This window comes from Pan troglodytes, chromosome 2 (genome assembly GCF_028858775.2).
Source record: "Pan troglodytes isolate AG18354 chromosome 2, NHGRI_mPanTro3-v2.0_pri, whole genome shotgun sequence".
Taxonomy (NCBI): Eukaryota; Metazoa; Chordata; class Mammalia; order Primates; family Hominidae; genus Pan; species Pan troglodytes.
The window spans coordinates 60,639,589-60,662,499 of record NC_086015.1 but is presented as its reverse complement, the minus strand read 5'-3'; the positions used below and the strand labels follow the sequence as shown (position 1 = coordinate 60,662,499).

The 22,911-nt window shown below is 38.5% G+C and overlaps 2 protein-coding genes across 56 annotated transcripts in view; one reads left to right on the top strand and one right to left on the bottom strand.

Moving 5' to 3' along the window:
* The window catches only part of TASOR (transcription activation suppressor), a 60,516-nt gene extending 39,364 nt beyond the window's left edge, over nucleotides 1-21,152 (top strand). For 3 of the 14 annotated variants that reach the window (XM_016941342.4, XM_009445665.5, XM_063806849.1), the window contains 10 exons: nucleotides 2,206-2,609; nucleotides 3,831-3,975; nucleotides 5,199-5,258; nucleotides 9,987-10,909; nucleotides 15,331-15,453; nucleotides 16,204-16,363; nucleotides 16,800-16,908; nucleotides 19,009-19,187; nucleotides 19,370-19,534; nucleotides 20,446-21,152. In XM_016941342.4, coding sequence (XP_016796831.1) covers nucleotides 2,206-2,609; nucleotides 3,831-3,975; nucleotides 5,199-5,258; nucleotides 9,987-10,909; nucleotides 15,331-15,453; nucleotides 16,204-16,363; nucleotides 16,800-16,908; nucleotides 19,009-19,187; nucleotides 19,370-19,534; nucleotides 20,446-20,975 — 2,798 coding nt within the window. In that variant the 3' untranslated portion in view covers nucleotides 20,976-21,152. The other 11 variants (XM_009445667.5, XM_063806850.1, XM_054681991.2 and 8 more) reach the window with 10 other exon arrangements.
* A 1,117-nt stretch (nucleotides 21,153-22,269) lies between these two features.
* Nucleotides 22,270-22,911, bottom strand: part of CCDC66 (coiled-coil domain containing 66) — a 52,811-nt gene continuing 52,169 nt past the window's right edge. For all 42 annotated transcript variants that reach the window (XM_009445668.5, XM_001173553.5, XM_054681995.2 and 39 more), the window contains one exon: nucleotides 22,270-22,490. In XM_009445668.5, the coding sequence (XP_009443943.1) occupies nucleotides 22,404-22,490 (87 nt within the window). In that variant the 3' untranslated portion in view covers nucleotides 22,270-22,403. The remainder of the gene's footprint in view (nucleotides 22,491-22,911) is intronic.

Below are 22,911 nucleotides of genomic sequence, written 5' to 3'. Positions count from 1 at the left end.
AGAAAGCCATACTAATTATAATAAACCAAATGAGAAATGGAGCAGAGGAGGAAGGGTAGAGTGCTTAACTAAAACTAGTGACTATCAGACTTGCATTTTTAGGTGTTTCTCACTTATTTCTTTTTAAGTAATTTTGCATACTTTGTTTCTGAAGGTAGAGATTTCAAGGTTGTATTCTAACTTTTTTTTTGTTTTTTTTTTTTTGAGACGGAGTCTCGCTCTGTCGCCCAGGCTGGAGTGCAGTGGCACAATCTCGGCTCACTGCAAGCTCCGCCTCCCTGGTTCTCGCCATTCTCTTGCCTCAGCCTCCCGAGTAGCTGGGGCGCCCGCCACCATGCCTGGTTACTTTTTTGTGTTTTTAGCAGAGACGGGGTTTCACTGTGTTAGCCAGGATGGTCTCGATCTCCTGACCTCGTGATCCGCCCGCCTCGGCCTCCCAAAGTGCTGGGATTACAGGCGTGAGCCACCATGCCCAGCCATATTCTAACTTTTAAAACACCCTGATCTTGATTTGGTGGTGAGCCCAGTCATTTTATGAGGTAACCTCCTAACCCATTCCCACCACCCCTTGTAACTTTTAACATAAACTGTTTTGAGGTACAGTTTATATCAGTGTACCTATTTAAGCACACAGTTTGATTAGTTTTGACAGCTGTGTAATCACCGCTCCAATATATAGAACTTTTTTTTTTTTTTAAGATGGAGTCTTACTCTGTCTTCCAGGCTGGAGTGCAGTGACCCGATCTCGGCTCATTGCAACCTCTGCCTCCTGGGGTAAGCGATTCTCCTATCTCAGCCTTCCGAGTAGCTGGGATTACAGGCGTGTGCCACCATACCAGCTAATTTTTGTATTTTTAGTAGAGACAGGGTTTCACCATGTTGGCTGAGCTAGTCTTGAACTCCTGACTTCAGGTGATCCACCCTCCTCAGCCTTCCAAAGTGCTGAGATTACAGGTGTGAGCCTATAGAATTTTTTTTTTTGGTAATGGAGTCTCGCTCTGTTGCCCAGGCTGGAGTGCAGTGGCACGATCTCAGCTCACTGCAACCTCCACCTCCTGGGTTCAAGTGATTCTCCTGCCTCAGCCTCCCAAGTAGCTGGGACTACAGGTTCATGCCACCACGCCCAGCTAATTTTTTGTATTTTTTTAGTAGAGACGGGGTTTCACCTTGTTAGCCAGGATGGTCTCGATCTCCTGACCTTGTGATCCGCCCACCTCAGCCTCCCAAAGTGCTGGGATTACAGGCATGAGCCACCGTGCCTGGCCAGAACATTTTTATATGTTGCTTTGTGTTCTTTGTTAGGTAGCTCACCCCACTCCACTACTGATCTGCTTTTTGTCTTTATAGATTAGTTTTGCCTGCTCTATAAAAAGTTTACATAATTAGAGTCATACAGTATGCACTCCTTTGTTTCTGACATTTATTTTTGTTGTGGTACATTATACTCTTAAATTAGAAATCCTAACTCAGGCTTCACCCAATCGCTACCCCACCCCAATATTAAAGCACATGACTTTCTGAATGTTTGCGCCCTTTACAAGTTTTAAAGTATATTGATTGTTACAGATTATACAGATTTATAGTGCATGCATGAAACCATGTCTTAACGTGTTTCCTCTTATAATACTTTTTGTTCTTGATGCAAATTTCGTGGAGATTTCTTCAGGGCGATTTTATCTCTGTAATACCCTAGCTTCATTATGAATTTAAGTAATCTAGTCATTCAAGATAAGGTGTAGATTTTAAGTGTGTCAGCCAATGCCTTAAGGACAAAATATAATAGGTATGGAAAAGATAGAAATCAAATTGTCATTTTTTTAGTAGCCTAGTGTAATACACATATAATCCTAACAATTGGCAAAATAGTAATTACAAATGTTTCATCTCTTGTCATGCACCTGGTTGACTTTGAGATTTTGATGGTAGTTATTAATACACATATTTAAAACCTAATGCATGAGCTTATTTTCCTATTGATAGAATGCTTAAATTACAATGGAAATTAAACTTTAATAGCAATTTTGAACTATGTGCAAAATTTTACAATTCTTTTTGTAAAGTGATGCGAATATTTGTAAAGTCTAAGCAAATTGGTTGAGTTCCTGACCATAAATGCTTTATGATAATTTTTTAGGTATATTTGATTTTAAAAGTTTTATGCTTGCTTTTAAACTTAACTTCAACCAATGACTTCCTTTTTCTCAGAGTCTCCACAGCCTATTGGCTCACTTGGACATGATGCTGACTTGAGGCGGCAGCAGCAGGATACCTGTAACTCCGGCATTGCTGACATCCATAGGCTGTTTAATTGGTTATCAGAAACACTAGCAAATGCGCGCCATTCTGATGCATCTCTGACAGACACAGTCAACAAAGCCTTAGGATTGAACACTGATGATGCCTATGAAGAGCTGAGGCAAAAACATGAGTATGAGTTGAACTCTACCCCAGATAAGAAAGACTATGAGCAGCCTACTTGTGCAAAAGTTGAAAATGCACAGTTTAAGGGTACTCAGAGCTTATTACTAGAAGTTGATGCAACATCTAAGTATTCTGTTGCTATTTCTACCAGCGAAGTGGGCACTGACCATAAGCTACATTTGAAAGAAGTAAGCATATAGCTGTTGGTTACCTTTGTGTTTGTGAGTGTGTGTGTGAAAGAGGTGCTGTGAGTATGCTTCAGGGAATGATTTTTTTCTTTGAAAAAGAAATAAAATGCACTTTTGAGTAAAGGTGCCTGTCTAGGATGGTACTTCCTAAGTTATTCCTTGTTACAAAGAGATAAATGCTGAAGTAGTTTTCCTTCCTTCTTAGAAGCTTAATATATTGTCTACAGTTTACTTGTTGTGATAAAGCTAAGGCGGAACAATCTATTAATATTTGTCAGAAATGGCTTATTGGGAGTTAATTCCTTATTGTTTCATAATGAAGTTGAATTATTAAAGCATTGGCTTTCTGTCAGCAGTAACAGAGAACCCAAAGGTGAGACAGATGAGGATGCCAGTCTCAGTACAGCAGTGTGACAGTTAGGTACTTGGTATTTCTTATGCAAATAGGAATGGAACATAAGCAGCCTTTAGGATTACCCCTGAAGTGACCCTCAGCCTTGCTTATTAGAGTGTCCAGTATACTTATGATATATGTTCAGAGTGCTGGTTTGTAGCTGAGAAGTAGCCTTATCTGCCTTAAGCAGTCACTGCATCACTGGGGAATAGTTCTAGGATTGCACCATATTCCTATGGGCTTATTTCTTCATTTACTGTCTCCATTTTCTCTTCCCTGCCTTTGTTTAAAAGTTGTATGCATGTCCCCATTCTTTCTCGATGTCGTTTTGGGATATTTATTTCAAGGGGAAGATGATGGCAGGAGGCTTATTGGGGTATGTAAGGTAGGCACTGAGGAACTAACCTGTATTAATATTTTCTGATATCTTTTGTATTTTAAATCAAGTTGATGGGGGGCGGGGGCATGGGTTGAACCTAGCACACCACCCATTTTTATAACTAAAGTTTTATTAGAGTACAGCTGTGTCCATTTGTTTAGGTATTGCCTGTGATAGACTAGAGAGTCTGGCCTGCAGAGCCTAAAATATTTAATGTTTGGCACTTCAGCATAAACGTTTACCAATCCCTGTTCTAAATTAACATAAAATTATGTTTCGAGGGAAAAGATGTTTTAATTTTGAGACTAGAGTATAACTTTACCATGTTGATTTTACGCATTTGTAATGTTTAGATTGAAGCACGTGAATTTTCAGTGAAAAAACAGTTTATTCTTGACATTAAAATGAATTGGAAAGAAAGCTATTCAGTGTGTACTTTGATTCTTAGGATCCAAATTTAATTAGCGTGAATAATTTTGAAGATTGCAGTTTGTGTCCCAGTGTTCCCATTGAACATGGATTTCGTAGACAACAGTCTAAGTCAAATAATGTTGAAGAGACTGAAATACATTGGAAGCTGATTCCAATTACAGGTAAGAAAAGTATACTTGGACTTGTGTTTGCTTCATTTTACTTAGAGACCAGTTTCCTGAATGTTTCCATCTTCTGTGGATTTCACTCTTGGATCACTAGATGCTTCATCTTAATTGGTGCTGACATCTTCAGTGTCTTACTTTGAGTAATACAGTGTTCATCACTGAGTGTTGCTGTTGTTGGTCAGCATCAGCAAGCACCTGCAAAATCACCTTAAAAACAGGGATTTAAGACACACTGTCTCTATGGAGTTTAGCATGCAGACTGCTGAATGAAGACTGTTGGCAGAAACTGAGTTTTTTTTTGATAAGGTGAGGTAGCTGCAGAGATAAAATGGTGCTCTTTGGACAACCAATTAAATGCTGTCTTCTCAAACTTTAAACTTCACCGTAACAAGCTGTCATCTAATAAGTGATAATGTTGAGGTTCATCTATTAGAAATTTGATTTCTTAATACTGGATTATCTTAAATAAATTGGATTATCTTAGAGAATGGCCTGAATGATCAAATGTAAATGTTGTTGAACTGTGAGGCAAAAAGTTTAGCAGATGTTGAAATATTAACCTTTTTTTTTGGTAGCATTCTAATTTCTCTGTGCAAACACGTACACACACACACATAAATACATACTCTTAATATTCCAAGTTGTTACTCACTTTTCTTAGCTAAACATTTTTGGAAATATTTTCAGGGTATACGTCTTTTCCAGTCCTACACCTCTAACGTTTTAAAAACAATAGCAACAGCAAACAACTTCTTGTTACAAAGTAGACTGGCCCGTGAACTAAACTAGAACCTGCTGAGACTTCCGAGGACTCTGAGAAGAATTTATAAAACTTGATGAGTTCCCATGGGCTTTAGCACCATCTTCTACTTAACATCTTTCTGGAGGGTAGGAGGCCTGTAGGTGATGATAGAGGGAACCTAGTATTGTTTTATGAGGTGGAAACATCAGCTTGAGTAGGAGAAACAAAAGAAGTAGTTGATATAAGAAGGTTATCCTAACTGTTTCTCATTTAGACACCTTCATACTTGGTGTTGGGTCATTTGAAGGTACAATGTCTTAAGTGTTGATATTCCATCATCACCAGTATGACCCTTCAGATTATTTTAGGCAGAAGAAGGAATGCTTGCATTGTTATCACTTGGGGTTGTCTGAAAGGTGCCTTAGTGTAGGTATCACTAATGTCTGAAGAGAGTCTAATGGATGCTTTCCCTCAGGAGGGAATGCAAGAAGCCCAGAAGACCAGCTGGGGAAACATGGTGAGAAACAAACACCAGGTGAGAAGGCTTGCTTTGCTTTTCTTCCCAGTGTGCCCTTCTTCAGAGTTGCTACTTGCATTTCTGATACTCCATCAATAGGGCATTGACTTAAATTTTTTTAATTACAGAAAATTTGGACAGTAGCATATTTATTTATATGTAAATCATTACTTGAGTTGTATCCAATATTCTTACTATAAAGAGTGTTCAGATAAGTCACCGAATATTTATATAAATTAAGTTTTCTTCACCCATAGTAGAGTCTATCTTACAATATGATTTGGGAAGACCAGAATATATTCCTAAGCCATTTGTGCAGTATATTTTATGATAAACTCTTCTTTTTTTGTTTTTGGTTTTTTTGAGATGGAAGCTTGCTCTGTCACCCAGGCTGGAGTGCAGTGGCATGACCTCGGCTCACTGCAACCTCTGCCTCCCCAGGTTCAAGCAATTCACCTTCCTCAGCCTCCCAAGTAGCTGGGATTACAGGCGCATGCCACCATGCCCAGCTTATTTTTTTATTTTTAGTAGAGACGGGATTTCACCGTGTTTGCCAGGCTGGTCTCAAACTCCTGACCTCAGGTGATCCACCTGCTTCAGCCTCCCAAAGTGCTGGGATTACAGGCTTGAGCCCCCAAACCTGGGTTTCTTCTTTTTTAAATTTTTAAAAAATAGCCAAGAAGGGTAAGCCATTTATATTTTAGGTATACTATTCATAGTCTTTTAACCTAGTTCTTCTGATTGTAAAACTAATTTCTGCAGGTAGTTTAAATAAGATTAAGAAACTTGGATTTCAGAAACAATTGCAGATATTACTGATTAGCTAGTTGGCAGTGGGTACCTAGGAGATAATCTTTGTCTGATCTTGGTGGATTCAACTTCTCTGCAGATGGTCATAGGCATTGTTTTCTTGTTTACAGTTTGGTGGTGATCTTTTTTATATTTTCCTTCAGTTTTGTTGTATCTGACTGTTTTCAGAAATTAAAGTGTTGTTTTTTTATTTGTAAGAAATGTGAAATGACTACATCTTTGTAGTTATTTATTTCCTTTGGGAGTTCCCCTCCCCCGCTAATTAAAGTTACTAGTTTCCTTCAAGAAAATCTTCACCATCTCCTTCTAGAAAAATGTGGTTAAAAAAAAAAAGAAACCATGAACAACAGATATATAACATAGAGGAAAGTTCACAAATCTTTTTTTTTTTCCCTCTGATACAGAATCTCTCTCTGTCACCCAGGCTGGAGTGCAATGGCATGATCTTGGTTCACTGCAACCTCTGCCTCCTGGGTTAAGCGATTCTCCTGCCTCAGCCTCCCAAGTAGCTGGGATTACAGGCATGTGCCACCGCACCCGGCTGATTTTTGTAGTTTTAGTAGAGACAGGGTTTCACCTTGTTGGCCAGGCTAGTCTCGAACTCCTGACCTCAAGTGAGCCACTGAACCTGGCCACAGATCTTTATTGTACAGCTTTTTGAAATTTTACATATGTACATGACCATCACCCAAATCAAGGTGTAGAACGTTTCTAGCATCCCAGAAGATTTTCTTCCACATTCTCCTAGTTAGTACTCTCCTTGTTCCCAAGTAAGTGCTAATCTGATTAGTTTTGCCTGTTGTTGAACTTAGGATAAATAGAGCCTACTCATGTCGTCTCTCGTGTTTGGTACTTTCATGCAATATTGTGTCAGGGAGTCCATGTTTTACATCTATCAGTAATTCTTTTCTGATTTCGGGGTTTTACCATGTTGGCCAGGATGGTCTCAATCTCTTGACCTCATGATCTGCCCACCTTGGCCTCCCAAAGTGTTGGGATTACAGGTGTGAGCCACTGTGCCCGGCTAGTAGTTATCTTTCTTATGCTTCAGAATGTTCCATCAGCACCTGCATTCCTCTTATTTGGGAATACCATCTTTATATTTTGTAAGCTAAAGTGTAGACATCTGAATGATGGTGCCTTTAGAGAACTGACTACTCCCCTTTCACTTAAAAGTTAAAATACTGCAATTATTTAATGGCAATAAGTTTTTTTTAAAAAAAGCACGGTGTCTCATGTTTGTAATCCCAGCACTTTGGGAGGCCAAGGTGTGCGGATCAGGAGGTCAAGACATTGAGACCATCCTGGCCAACATGGTAAAACCCTGTCTACTAAAAATAAAAAAATTAGCTGAGCATGGTGGCTTGCGCCTGTAGTCGCAGCTACTCAGGAGGCTGAGGCAGGAGAATTGTTTGAACCTGGGAGGTGGAGGTTGCAGTGAGCCGAGATCTCACCACTGCACTCCAGCCTGGTGGCAGAGTGAGTCTCTGTCTCAAAAACAACACCACCACCACCACCACCAACAAAAGCTTTATTATGGATTGACATGTATGTGTGTTTTCAATCATTTATAGATGAAGATATTTTCAAAATAATTAAGTTTTGTTTTTTTTTTCTATTTTTTTTTGCAACAGAATCTTGCTCTGTTGCCCAGGCAGGCTGGAGTGCAGTGGTGCAATCTTGGCTCACTGCAGCCTCTGCTTCCTGAGTAGCTGAGATTACAGGTGCTCGCCACCACGCCTGGCTAATTTTTGTATTTTTTTTTTAGTAGAGACGAGGTTTCACCATGTTGGCCAGGCTGGTCTCGAACTCCTGACCTCAGGTGATCTGCCTGCCTTGGCCTCCCAAAGTGCTGGGATTACAGGCATGAGCCACTGTGCCTGAGCAGTTAAGTTCTTAATAAAATCATACAGGGAAATTTGTGCAAAATAAAATTAGGTTGTGATTATTTATATTTTATAAAGGGATCTATTTGGTTTAGAGGTTTTTAATTATGGAAAATTCTCCATGTGGATTTAATTTATATTTCAGGTTAAAAATATTCCCTTTATTTATAACCCTTGAGGAGTAAACTTACTGGTTGTTGTTTAGCTATACATTTTGGGAGCCACTGTTTCATTTAAAGTAATAAATAGCTGGGTGTGGTGGTATGCACCTGTAATCCCATCTACTTGGAAGACTGAGGCAGGAGGAATTGAGGCCAGAAATTCAGGGCCAGTCTGGGAAACATAGTGAGGCCCCATGTCTAATAAATAATTCAGAATTTTTTAAATTAAGGTAGTTCTTCGCAACCCATATGTTTTATGAGATGCAATTCAAATTTTTTTCTTTGAATATATCAGATATTTGACATGATACGTAATTCAAGAAGTCCAAAAATACTAAAGAAAGTAATACTGCCCCAGCCTGGAACACTTAGATTCTTCCCTGTATATTAGCCATGGTTACCAATTTCTCGTGTATCCTTCCAGACACTTTATGTGTACTAAAGCACATTTTAATGTTGGAGATTTAAGATACTCAGGATATTTAGTACTCCTAATTATCTTATGAAACTTGGATTTTCTGGTTTATCAATTTCATACAGTTCTAATTCTTATCCTGGCACGCTGGATATTTTGTTCCCCTCTCACCTCTGCCTACAGACCCGCCTTGGGTCTTTTCACTGTGCTGACAAATTGCCTTTGCAATAGTTAATGAGTGTACTAGTTCATGATAACCACCAGGATTGGTAGAGAATGTCATAAGCTTGACTCCTAGTGAGGCTATTTAAACCTTTAGAAAAGTGTGATGAGTGTGAGCAAAATCTTCACTGTAAGTTTGAAAACTACCTGTACCTGGACTTTCTGATTTAGAGGCACCATTTCCTATACTACAGCAGCAATTTGTTAGGGAATGTTGGCCAAGGCTTAAAGAAAAATAGTAATTTTTTTAGCGGGTAAAATTGTGTATACGTCTTCTAAGCAAAGATCATGAGTTTTTGTCCTTTCCTAAAATATAACACTAAAATTGAAGTTAAATATATTTTTCCCCTTGTTGCTTAAAAATGGAATTAGAGTTCCCTTTTTCAAATGTAGTTTCAAAAACATACTGTGTTTGAATTTAGGATTTTTTTGGGGAAAGTATGATCTTTTGGATTGAGCTGTTTGTCAAGAGTGAAAGGTTTTAATCCCATTTGTATCAGCTAACCTTAGTATCAGCTAACATCTGTATCTCAAATGAGGTATAGCTATCTTTTCTTTTAGAATTATTTCCAAACAAAAGGAAAATATTTATGAAAGGACTGTCAAAAATGTGCAGCTGTGAAATATGTTCTTCTCTTGTCTTATTATTGTTCCTTTTATTTCCTGATAAAATGAAGTCCCTGACATTACAGGAAATCTACTTAGCAACTTCGTAAGTGAGAACAAGTCTGAAAGCAGATAAAATTAATTATCCTAGATCCAACTTTTAACTTGGCAGTTATTCCCACAGCATTTCTGTTTGGTATTCTTACAATTGCCTTACACTCAGAATTCTTACTAAGGGGCCATTACCATAGTAGATGTTACTTGGCAAATAATAAATACAGGGATTGAGCAAGCTGATGTAACTGACTGTCTTGATTTAAAATGTGTATTAAACTTAGATCTACAGAATGGTAGGGAGGCAGAAACAAGCAAATGACTTAATTTGTATTGATGCCAAATTGGTGCTTGCTTGAGCGCTTCAAAATAGCAGAGTTGTTAACACTAGCTACAACTCTTAAGGACCATCCCATAAGTAGGGCACATAGGGAATAGAATTCATACCAGAATTTTAGGATTTTATTTTACCTTCTAATATATAATTAGTTCTAAATGTGTGTTAACCCTTTTTTCCCCCAATTTAAGGGTTTGTGTTTTCATATCTTATCTTTTTGGATTGCTCTTATAATAATGAACTCTTCCTGTATAGGTATGAAATCACCAGAAGAACAACTGGTGTGTGTGCCACCACAGGAGGCCTTTCCTAACGACCCCCGGGTAATAAATAGACAGAGAAGTTCTGATTACCAGTTTCCATCCTCTCCATTTACAGACACACTAAAGGGCACCACTGAGGATGACGTGTTGACAGGTCAGGTGGAGGAGCAGTGTGTGCCAGCAGCAGAGGCAGAGCCGCCTGCAGTGAGCGAAACCACAGAGAGGACAGTGTTAGGAGAGTACAGTCTCTTTTCTAGGAAGATAGAAGAGATTTTGAAGCAAAAGAATGTTTCATATGTCAGTAGAGTTTCCACACCTATCTTTTCAACACAAGAGAAGATGAAACGGCTTTCCGAGTTCATATATTCTAAGACTTCCAAAGCTGGTGTGCAGGAGTTTGTAGATGGTTTGCATGAGAAGCTAAATACTATTATTATTAAAGCATCAGCCAAGGGTGGGAATTTGCCACCAGTCAGTCCTAACGATTCTGGTGCTAAGATAGCATCGAATCCTCTGGAAAGGCATGTCCTACCAGTTTCCTCAAGTGACTTCAACAATAAACATCTCCTTGAGCCACTGTGTAGTGATCCTTTGAAAGATACCAACTCTGATGAGCAGCATTCCACTTCGGCTTTAACTGAAGTAGAAATGAACCAGCCTCAACATGCCACAGAGTTAATGGTGACTTCTGATCATATTGTACCTGGTGATATGGCCCGGGAACCAGTAGAAGAAACAACAAAATCCCCCAGTGATGTAAACATTTCTGCTCAACCAGCTCTTTCAAATTTTATAAGCCAGTTAGAACCTGAAGTATTTAATAGTTTGGTTAAAATCATGAAAGACGTCCAGAAAAATACTGTGAAATTTTATATTCATGAAGAAGAAGAGAGTGTGCTCTGTAAAGAAATAAAGGTAACTAAACCAGAAGGTAATAGTAATGCTGTACAAACTTCTCTTGTTGGTGTGACCTCTATAAAATGGAAGTTTTTTGTATTTAAATGTTTTGTGTTTAAATGTTAGGCCAGGCATGGTGGCTAATACCTGTAATCCCAAAACTTGGGAGGCTGAGGCAGGAGGATTGCTTGAGGCCAGGAGTTCATGACAAGCCTGGGCAACATAACAAGACATTGTCTCTTAAATTAATAACAAAAATTAGGTGTGGTGGCACTCTACTGTAGTTGCAGCTGCTTGGGAACCTCAAGTGGGAGGATCACTTGAGCCCAGGCATTCAAGATTACAGTTAGCTATGATTGTGCCAGCCTAGGTGATAGAGTGAGACCCTGTCTCTAAAAATAAATAATAAAAATAAATGTTAATTGTGTATTTTCATAATTTAACTCAGGGTGGAATAAAAGAGTGGTAAGTCCAAGTAAATTCAGAACTTCTGATCTATGTTAGAATTTAGAATCTTGTTTTATAGTGTCATTTATGCACATACCTTTTAAACTTGATTTGAAGGTTTTAAGTATTTATTGGATTTTTGTTTTTTTTTTGAGACAGAGTCTCCTTCTGTCGCCCAGGCTGGAGTGCAGTGGCGTGATCTCGGCTCACTGCAACCTCTGCCTCCCAAGTTCAAGCAATTCTCCTGCCTCAGCCTCCCAGGTAGCTGGGATTACAGGCGTGCCACACCATGCCTGGCTAATTTTTTTTTGTATTTTTAGTAGAGGTGGGGTTTCACCATGTTGATCAGGCTGGTCTGGAACTCCTGGCCTCGTGATCCGTCCGCCTCAGCCTCCCAAAGTGCTGAGATTACAGGCGTGGGCCACTGCGCCTGGCCGTTTCTTGCATTTTTAATGAAGAGGAGGGAAAAAAACAGAGAGGAAAAGTTAAGTTGCCAGGGTTTATCTCATGGGATTTGATCAATCGTATAGAAAAACAAACTGCCCAGGGTTGGCCTAATGATAAACTTTTGGTGTTTCTTGATACCCTAGCCATGTAACATTCCCTTTAGCCTTTATTGATCAAGAAACCTGATAATCTTGAAAGACTCCTCAATCATGAAAGATTTCTCATTGTGAGGTGTATTTTTTTCTACTAAAGCTGCAGACTAATATTTTAGATAGTTGGTTTAAACACACACACAGATGGCTGGGCGTGGTGGCTCACGCCTGTAATCCCAGCACTTTGTGAGGCCAAGACGGGTGGATCACGAGTTCAGGAGATTGAGACCATCCTGGCTAACATGGTGAAACCCCGTCTGTACTTAAAGTACAAAAAATTAGCTGGGCATTGGGGCAGGCGCCTGTAGTCCCAGCTACTCAGGAGGCTGAGGCAGGAGAATGGGGTGAATCCGGGAGGCGGAGCTTGCAGTGAGCCGAGATCACGCCAGTGCACTCCAGCCTGGGCGACAGAGCAAGACTCCGTCTCAAAAAAAAAAAAAAACAAAAAAAAACAGACACACACACACACGCCTTTCTGTGTGTCTGTATGTTTAGACATAGATACGTAAGTTTGTTACCAGTAGGTAGGTAAATGGTAACACATTGGAGCAATTACATTAGTGGTATAATAGTAAAATTAATAATAAATTATGGGATTTTAATTCCTCAAGGGAATGCCTAGGATTTTGAAATAAATGCCTGCTCTCATTTATGGAGTTTACTTACCATGACTGGAATTTCATTAGAGGAAGCAGAGGGACCATGGGCTTTATAGCTACTAACATGCCCTAAGCCTTCTGTAAGTTTGGGGATCTCTGAGGTCAGCATGTTTTGTGTGATGTTACCTGGTCAAGACCTGAAGAACGTAGAAATTACATGAGTCAGAGTACTGTGTTGGGCTTTCCTTACTGATTGCTAATGGTTTCTTGGGAAAATGAAATAAGACTTCTAGGAATTCCTTGGTTGCATTTTTGCCCTACATGACTGAATGTAGAGTTTCTCAACTTTTCCCCACCAGCCAGCAACAAGTTCCCTAGCACAGTACTCTTTGGGGGCATAGCTAGCTGCATATTGGTTTGGGGTTAGATGAGAGAATAGATTGGGCACAGTTGCCGGTGTGCTTAGCATAACTCCAACTTCCTCCATCCCCGCACCCCCCACCCCCCCGCTCCTTTTTTTAAAAGGATTTGTAACACATACCTATTTGACATTTTAAAAAATTTATTTATTTATTGAGACGGAGTTTTGCTCTTGTCGCCCAGGGTGGAGTGTAATGGCACTATCTTGGCTCACTGCAACCTCCGCCTTCTGGGGTCAAGCAATTCTCCTGCCTCATCCTCCCAAATAGCTGGGATTGCAGGCACCCGCCACCACTCCCAGCTAATTTTTTGTATTTTTAGTAGAGACGGGGTTTCACCATGTTGGCCAGGCTGGTCTTGAACTCCTGACCTTAGGTGATGTGCCCGCCTTGGCCTCCCAAAGTACTGGGATTACAGGCGTGAGCCATCGCACCCAGCCGTTACATTTAGATTAAGGGGATAGGAGATGCATTTCCTAATGAATTGTGCTTTTAATTTATCTGGCATAGAATAAGTCATTTCTGTCATTTATATAGAATAAAAGAGCATTCTTTGTTTTACGAATCTGATAGAAAACCAGATTGAAACTTTAATTCTTTTAATCAATATCCATTGGAAATATTCCAGCAAAAATACTACAGTAAAAGACTTTATGAATAAAAATGTAAACTTTATATATTTCTGGAGTCAAACTGATTTATTATGTGAATTACTGTCTTATTTAAAATGAGCTTAAAGCTTCTTAATGTAAGAAGACATCAAAGATTACCAGCAGGGAGGCTGAGGCGGGCGGATCACGAGGTCAGGAGATCGGGACCATCCTGATTGACATGGTGAAACCCCGTCTCTACTAAAAATACAAAAAAATTAGCCAGGCATGGTGGTGGGTGCCTATAGTCCCAGCTACTCGGGAGGCTGAGGCAGGAGAATGGTGTGAACCCAGGAGGCAGAGCTTGCAGTGAGCCGAGATAGCGCCACTGCACTGCAGCCTGGGTGACAGAGCGAGACTCCGTCTCAAAAAAAAAAAAAATTACCAGCAGGCATGTCAGATGGTAATTTACCTTTTCATTAACTGACTAAGCTGGTCTGAGATCTGCCCAAAAGTTCCAGAGATTGGATCAAAATCAGTTTAGAAGGTGCTGCTTTAGCACAACAGCATCCTCTTTGGGGTAACACTTCAGGTTGAAAGAGCAGCAGACTGGTTGTCAGGTAAGCTGGGTTTTTATTATAGCTGTCTGACCAGCTGTGCTGACATTAAAAGTAATCTCTGAAATGAGGAATATGACCTCCAGGATCCTGCAGTTTGCTTCAGTGTTCAGGATTCCACCAGCAAGCAGAGAGCAAAGGGAACTCTGCATGGAAGTCTGCCTGTGTCCTGTGAAAGGCAGTACCATGTTCACCAGCATGGAGGAAGAGTTACTAGTTGGGAGAGTCTACTTTGAAGACAGAAACTTGACAGAAATGGCTAATTTGTATGTGAATACCATTGTACATAATGAAGCTCTATATAAATGCTCTTTTAGCTGTTGTGAATTAGAGCTATGGTCGTGAAAGTTCTTAACTCTGAAGGCGTTTGTCCCAGTTAATACTGCTGCAAATAACCAAGGGCCTACTTAGAATGGAAAGGAAAAGGTGAGCTAGGGAGTGGTTAATGATTAGACTCTAGGTTGCCTTAAAATGTTTCTCATAGGATATTATAGTCAACCTAGAGTCTAATCATTAACCTCTATAATAACTAAAGGAGCTGGGTTAAGAACCTGGCCTAATTAACAGTTCTTTCTGTTAACTCACACTGTTACTTGGCTGGCTTTGTATAGTGCTGTAACATTGTGACTGTGTGATTGGTGAAGCTCTGTAACATTGTGACTATGTGATTGGTGAAGCTCTGACCTTTAGATTCCTCTTCTAGAAAAGAAAAGTGGATTTGGGCCATGTGCAGTGGCTCACGCCTGTAATCCTAGCACTTTGGGCGGCCAAGGCAGGAGGATCACTCGAGCCCAGGAATTTAAGACCAGCTTGGGCAACACAGCAAGACTCTGTCTCTTACAAAAAAAAAAAATTAGCCTGGTATGGTGGTGCGAGCCTAGTGCCATCCATGTATTCAGGAGGCTGAGGTGGGAGGGTGGCTTGAGCCTGGGAGGTCAAGGCTGCAGTGAGCTGTGATCATGCTGCTACACTCCAGCCTGGGCAATGGTGAGACCCTGTCTCAAAGAAAAAAAAAATGGATTTGATGGTCTCTTAGAGTGTAAATTCATTCATTGTTAATAATGTCATGGTAGTAGTAAAGCTTATCAGTTTATCCTGCATTTCTGGTGTTAAATTGATGTTTACAAAGAAGTATTTTAATATTGATTTAGTTGTTTTTCTTTAACAGGAATATCTTATCAAGTTAGGCAATACAGAATGTCATCCTGAACAGTTTTTGGAAAGAAGATCAAAATTAGATAAACTATTGATTATTATTCAAAATGAAGACATTGCAGGTTTCATTCACAAGGTAGACTATTAAGTCAAATTCACTACTTTGGTTTTAAAAACTCCCTTATTTTAAAATCTTACTGTCTGCCAGACTAGTGTTTTTAAAATAAGCTTTAAAGGAGATTAAACTTAAGTACCCATCTATGAATCAGCTTGTGAGATTCAAGTTTGTACCTATGCAAAATTTTAAATTGCTGCACATCACAGTTCTTCCCTGTCACTCAGGTAGTCAAGACTAATAAGAGTACTGAATCCTTGAATGCCATTGGGTCTGCTGACTGACTACATAATGTTTTCATCTTCATTTGTATGTCCTAGGAAAAACCTATATGTGCTTCATCTTTGCCAGACCAGTCCCCTTTTCCCTTAAATTTTGAGGTATCCCATCTAGTCTTAGGAGCCCTATTTCCATCCTGCATCTTGGACGTCTTTCCTGATTGACTGTTCAAGCACATAGGCTTTTGCCTTCGTCTGAATTCTGACTGTACTCACAGGTTATAGAGAGGTCAGCTTTTGTCCATTTTGTGTTTTCAGGTCTATTGTAAGCTCCTTTTCCTTAGTCGTCTGTGGTAGGTCCCAGTACATAAATGTTGGTTTATATATTGGGAAATAATGTTGGGAATATTATTTGTGTGGCTTTCCAGAGGTAATCCACTAATATAGATGAGCCATAATGCATTCTGTTAGACTTCTTGTAGGTTCCTTCACACTTGAGTCTGTCAGTTCATTCCCTCCATCTGTTTCTCTTTTTGTTTTGGGATTTAAACAGATACCTGGCTTGGTGACTTTAAAGAAGCTCCCCTGTGTTAGTTTTGCTGGTGTTGATAGCCTGGATGATGTTAAAAATCATACATACAATGAATTATTTGTATCTGGAGGTTTTATCGTATCTGATGAATCAATTCTAAACCCAGAGGTTGTCACAATTGGTAAGATGATGTTCTTTTGAGCACGTAACTCCTCTTCTGACTCTCATACTTTTTAATGTACTGTCCATTTATTCTGCCATTCACAGATAACTAGTACATTTCAGTCTTTTCTTGAGCTTTTATTACCTCAAATTTCTTTCCCCTTCTCTTAGACCAATAATATCCTCTAAATGTGGTGTAAAGCAAGGCTGTCTGCCCCTGCTGCAGTTGAATCACTTCTTGTATTACTGTCATCAACATGTTCTTTTTTATGTGTAGATGTTATATTATTAGAGCTTTAGGCATGTATAGATCTGTCTCCCTTAGACAAAGAGAAATGAAAATAGTACATAGGAAAGTAGGTGTTTCTACATAATATGAAAAAATACTTCTTTCATAATTCACTTATGGAATGATTATTTATTGAATTAAAAACAAACTTCATTATCTCTAACAGAGAACCTTAAAAGTTTTTTGACATTCCTTGAAGAACTTAGTACTCCAGAAGGAAAATGGCAATGGAAAGTCCACTGTAAATTTCAGAAGAAACTAAAGGAACTAGGCAGGTAAGCTTTGAAACATAACTATATAATGGTTGTTGATTTTAACATTGTACTCATAATATTTCTCTCTTCCCATGTTTGTAGATTATGGATGTTCATTTTTCACAGATGTCCATAGCCAGCCATAATTGAGTATAGGTACTGAATTATTCTAGCCTTTATAAGAAGAAGCAGTATTTTTCAGTAGAAGTTTGCTGAAGTTGTTATGTGCATAGGTAAAATTGGTTTAATCTTTGCCATTTGTGGATTTAGAGTAATCATCCAAATGGAATGATCAGCATTTTTCTTTTTCTTTTTTTTTTGAGATAGAGTTTTGCTTTTGTAGCCCAGGCTGGAGTGCAATGGAACGATCTCGCCTCACTGCAACCTCCACCTCCTGGGTTCAAGCAATTCTCCTACCTCAGCCTCTCAAGTAGCTGAGATTACAGGCGCCTGCCACCATGCCCAGCTAATTTTTGTATTTTTAGTAGAGATGGGGTTTCACCGTGTTGGCCCGGCTGGTCTCGAACTCCTGTCTTCAGGTGATCCACCTGCCTCGGCCTCCCAAAGTGCTGGGATTACAGGTGTGAGCCACTGTGCCTGGCCAGCATTTTCCTTTTTTAATTGAACTGTATGTGCCAACTACATCAGGCCCTCTCCCAACTGACTACTTTATAGGTAGCTAATAAAATTACATATATTTGGACAAGGATTAATCTTGACCTGGTGATTTGTGAGTAGGACATCAATTCATGTATATATAGATAATTTCTAAAATGCATGGAAGTCACTTCTCCAAGTGTGATCTTTGGAACACTAGTCACTTGAGAGATTCCATAAATGATTATGGTAATCAGGCATGTTTGGGACACTATATTCTACTAGTAAAGTCTATAAAATGTATTTACACATTAAAGGATATGAAGAACTCTAGTTAAAAGAATTTACATTGTGTCAATCATTATTTCCTTAAACTTTATACCACAAAAATTTCTTAAAATACGACATTCCATGGTACACTGTTCAGGAAATTCAGGCTTAAATAATTTTTGAGTATTTAATTTGTTGTAGCAATTCACTTTTAAAAGCTTATCTCCACTTGTTGCCTTGTCCCTTGCAATATAGAAACAGCTTAGAGCTGGCCGGGCACGGTGGCTCACGCCTGTAATCCCAGCACATTGGGAGGCTGAGGCGGGTGGATCACAAGGTCAGGAGATTGAAAGTATCCTGTCCAACATGGTGAAACCCCATCTGTACTAAAAATACAAAAATTAGCTGGGTGTGGTGGCATACACCTGTAGTCCCAGCTACTCGGGAAGCTGAGGCAGGAGAATCGCTTGAACCCGGGAAGCGGAGGTTGCAGTAAGCCGAGATTGCACCACTGCACTCCAGGCTGGCGACAGAGTGAGACTCTGTCTCAAAAAAAAAAAAAAAAAAAAAAAGAAATAGCTTAGAGCCATAATAGTGTATTTAGTTTTATTTTTTAAGACAGAGTTTTGTTCTTGTTGCCCAGACTGGAGTGTAATAGAGCAGTCTCAGCTCACTGCAACCTCTGCCTCCTGGGTTCAAGTGATTCTTCTGCCTCAGCCTCCCAAGTAGTTGGGATTACAGGCATGAGCCACCTCATCCGGCTAATTGTGAATTTTGAGTAGAGATGGGGTTTCACCATGTTGGCCAGGCTGGTCTCGAACTCCTGATCTCAGGTGATCCAACTGCTTTGGCCTCCCAGTTTTGGGATTACAGGTGTGAGCCACCAGGCCTGGTCCATATATTGTGTTTTTTGAAGGAAGGATTTATACTGTTTTTGTCCCTTTAAGTCCTTCATTAAAGTTCAAAATTAATAAAGGTAATCATAATTTATTATTTAGTAAGTAGAATAATCAGCTGAGATTTTAGCCTAAGCTGTATAGCTGGCCCTGAGGCCTCGCGACCAAGAAACCCCTGGACTTAGCCCTTCTTTCTTTCTTTCCAAAGAAGCACACCCCCTACATCAGGCAGAGAGCTAAAGCAGTGCAGTTGTCATTAGTTGCCTCAGTGGAGAAATTGAATTTTAATCTAAAGCAGAAATTTCCATACTAAATTTTAGAAGTACAGACCCAGAAACTGAACTGCTTAATTTCACAGATTGAATGCTAAAGCTCTAAGTCTGTTGACGCTTCTGAATGTCTATCAGAAGAAACATCTGGTTGAAATTTTGTCATACCACAATTGTGATTCACAAACTCGAAATGCTCCAGAATTGGATTGCCTTATCAGACTTCAGGCTCAGAACATACAGCAACGACACATAGTCTTTTTAACAGGTAAAGAGAGCACTCCTAAGCTTTCTACTATGAATATAGGAATGTGAATGAAAGGATTTTATGGGGCTGTGGTGGGTATTGCTAAGCTTTGATTCTGAAAATGTGAAGGAAAAGATTTTGTGAGGGCTAGGGGCTGTCTATATTTTGAAGTGTTTCATACATGAAACTTTTTCTTAATTTAGAGAAGAACATCAAGATGCTTTCCAGTTATACAGATAATGGAATAGTGGTTGCAACTGCTGAAGACTTCATGCAAAACTTTAAAAATCTTGTGGGCTATCACAATTCAATCACAGAAGAAAACCTTCCACAGCTTGGTGCTAATGAGAATCTTGAGTCGCAGTCAGGTAACTTTTCAGTGGTTTTCATTTTCTTTAACGCAGACAGAAAAAGAGGAATGGTTTTGCTGTTACCAAATAATGAAATGACCATTTTGAAACCACGTACCTCAGTATAAACAGCCATAGGGCAAGTGTTTCAAGACATTTATCATTCTAATACTTAGCATGCACAAGATCTGCTCATTTATTATACTGTAGCCAGTGTAAGTTGTAAGTTATTATAGATTATGCATTTCTATCTATATTGTAGACAGTGCATACTATGGAGTATGCATTTTGTCTTTGAGGGTTTGTAAGCATTATTGGTTACTATTGTCAGCAAAGGGGTTATATTAATAAAAAGGTAGGAAACCAGATATGGCGATTTAGCATTGAGCTACTAGATTTCCCCACATGCATAAAGCAATTTAATTGCAAGATAGTAGAGCTGTCATAGCTTTAATCTTTTGTGAGATGGCCTCTGCTTTGGTTCCAGGTTCTGTGTAAAATGAAAGATGTACTTTTGTTTTTGATGAAAAAAAGCAGAAATGATCATTCATTTAGTGCTAACCAACTAGTTTAGTAATCCAGTGAAGCTAGATGTCAAAAAATTTTATTTTATATTTGTCTTGTCAAATACTGAATTACCGTATAACTTTAGATGCTGTTTTGACATTAACCCCTTTGGAGCTGGGAGTTGGGATTTCCCAACATTAAACGTGAACACATTTCGCAGAAGCTTTTAGCATCGGATTATCTGGACATTCACATCTAGTGTGAGTGTTGTGACTAAGTGAACTTGTGGCAGAAGACCAAGCTTTAAGGGATTGTGGACTTGCAGACCCTGACGCGTTATATTGTGTGAGTAGTGTATAATTTTAAAACTTAAACAAACTGTGTATTTCAATAGAGGAGGACTTTTTGTTTTTTAAATGTAGCTCTTTTAGAAAACGATGAAAAGGATGAAGAGGATATGTCTCTGGATTCAGGGGATGAAATCTCACATATAGAAGTATGCAGCAATTTTCATTCAGAAATATGGGAGAAAGAGACCAAAGGATCACGTGGAAAAGATCAAAAAAAGAATACTCAAATTGAGTTGCAATCGTCTCCTGATGTGCAAAACAGTTTATTAGAAGATAAGACTTATCTTGATTCTGAAGAGAGAACTTCTATTGATATAGTATGCTCTGAAGGACAGAACAGCAATTCAGCAGAACAAGATTCATATAGTAACTTTCAGGTTTATCATAGTCAATTAAATATGTCCCATCAGTTTAGTCATTTTAATGTTCTCACTCATCAGACATTTTTGGGGACACCATATGCCCTTTCATCAAGTCAGACTCAAGAAAATGAGAATTACTTCTTATCTGCTTATACTGAAAGCTTGGATAGAGATAAATCTCCACCTCCCTTAAGTTGGGGGAAAAGTGATTCTTCCAGGCCATATTCACAAGAGAAATAACTGTAGTAACTTTTTTTTAAGAGATTGTTGTGGACTTTGTTTATTAACAATTTATATTTCATTCTCTAAACAAAAGGTTCTTGTTCTTTCTCAAATGTTTTTTCTTTTATTTAAATCATGATGGCCTGTAACAGTTGAAGCATCTAAAAATTGAAATAAATATATATTTTTAACATATATTGTACTTGAATTATCTCATGTTGGCACTTCTAAGTTTTACTTTTTGTATGTTACCTGTACTTAGGCTTCAAATTGAAGCCTGTTTTATGTGTAAAATCAGATGCTTGCAGGAGGACGGTAAACAGCAAAGGCTTTACTTCTTTTTCTCTAATGTCACCTGATACAAAGTACTTTTGTTGAAGTGAATTATTTTGATGTAGGCTTTTGTATACTGTGTTTACACAGGTATAAGTCAGTAATAGCAGTGTTAATATTTACAGGATTTTGGCTCGATACCTCAAGATTTATCTAACAATGCAGTTTCATTTAGATAATAAACTATGTACATAGGACACATTTTTTATCTCTAGGCTTAGTCATGTAAAAACTGCCTATTGCTAAAATTCTGGTAACTTTTTGAGAGTATTGGATAATTTTCAGTACCTGCGCAATCCTTGATTTAATGAAATTAAATTTTTTATTTCAAAAGATAGGCTTCTGTTTATCAAAGGCATTGAACAATTTGATTTTTAAATTAGTTTTAGCAAAATGGAAGTATAATGGGAATATATTTTTGAGGTGGTCTTAGTAGTAATTACCATTTGTTGAACACATTAATGCTATACTAGACAGATACAGTGGAGATAGCTTTCAAACCCGTATCTATTCCTAACTACTGCCTCTAATACTAATTACTAACTTGTTACTAATGCTAACTTATAAAAATGTTTTTGAAAATTGCAATTTCTACAAATAAATGTCATAGTGCAAATAAATGTCAGGATTTAGAGAAGGAGCCTAAACTGAATTTGTGTTATTTCAGTAAAAGTTATGGAGTTATGGGTCTAGACGTGTTAATAAGTTAGACAGAACTTTGGCACTTTAGAACAAATGCATGAGTGGTATTTCAGTTCCTAAGTTACATAAAAAGTGTGAAAGAACACTGTGAGGTCCCAGCAACGCCAGACTATATTAAGGTAAGTAGAAAGTGTTTTTATAGGGCTTCAATACCCAGGTGGTGACAGAGCAGAAGAACCGGTTTTTTTTTTTTTTTTTTTTTTTTTTTTTTACTACTAAGCTTTTACAAAAGAAGTATCTGTTTTATTGTATAGAACAAGTACAGCATTTTACTACATAGTATACAAGTTTTTAATGAGCATTTAAAAAAATAAGTAAATCTAGGCTATTTGAAAAATACAGTTGAGCCAGTGAGCACATTTTATAATTTGGAAGACACAAATCAAATGTGAAGGATTTGATTTTCTACATTTAAAATGAAGAACCAAAATTCTCTTCTTGATTTTCAGCTAAAGGCAGGAGACTACTTTCCAACTCCTTTTGCTTCTGGAGAAGGCCCTGAAATCACATTGATATATGTTTGTTAGTAAAATGTGCACACCTGACTTGCAATGTTGTGTTAAACTAGAATTATATTCACTTGGAAAACATATCGCTTAGGATAAAATTTTGTCATTCATTCAAAAATTTTTTCAGAAATGCTTGTACTAGACCACCTCATTTGGATATATAGCTATCACATTTGTAAGAAAGATTCTATTTTTAGCATAAAAATCAATAGGGATGAAAATTTTCTTAAAACTCAAGACTCCATAACTATGGGGGTAAATGAAGTCATCCCTTCTCCCCCAGTCCACCCCCAAGTGCTCTTAGATACTGAAGGCGTCTCCCTTAACATACAGTGTTTTGTTTTTGTTTTTTTTTTTTTTTTTTGGAGACGGAGTCTCGCTCTGTCGCCCAAGCTGGAGTACAGTGGTGC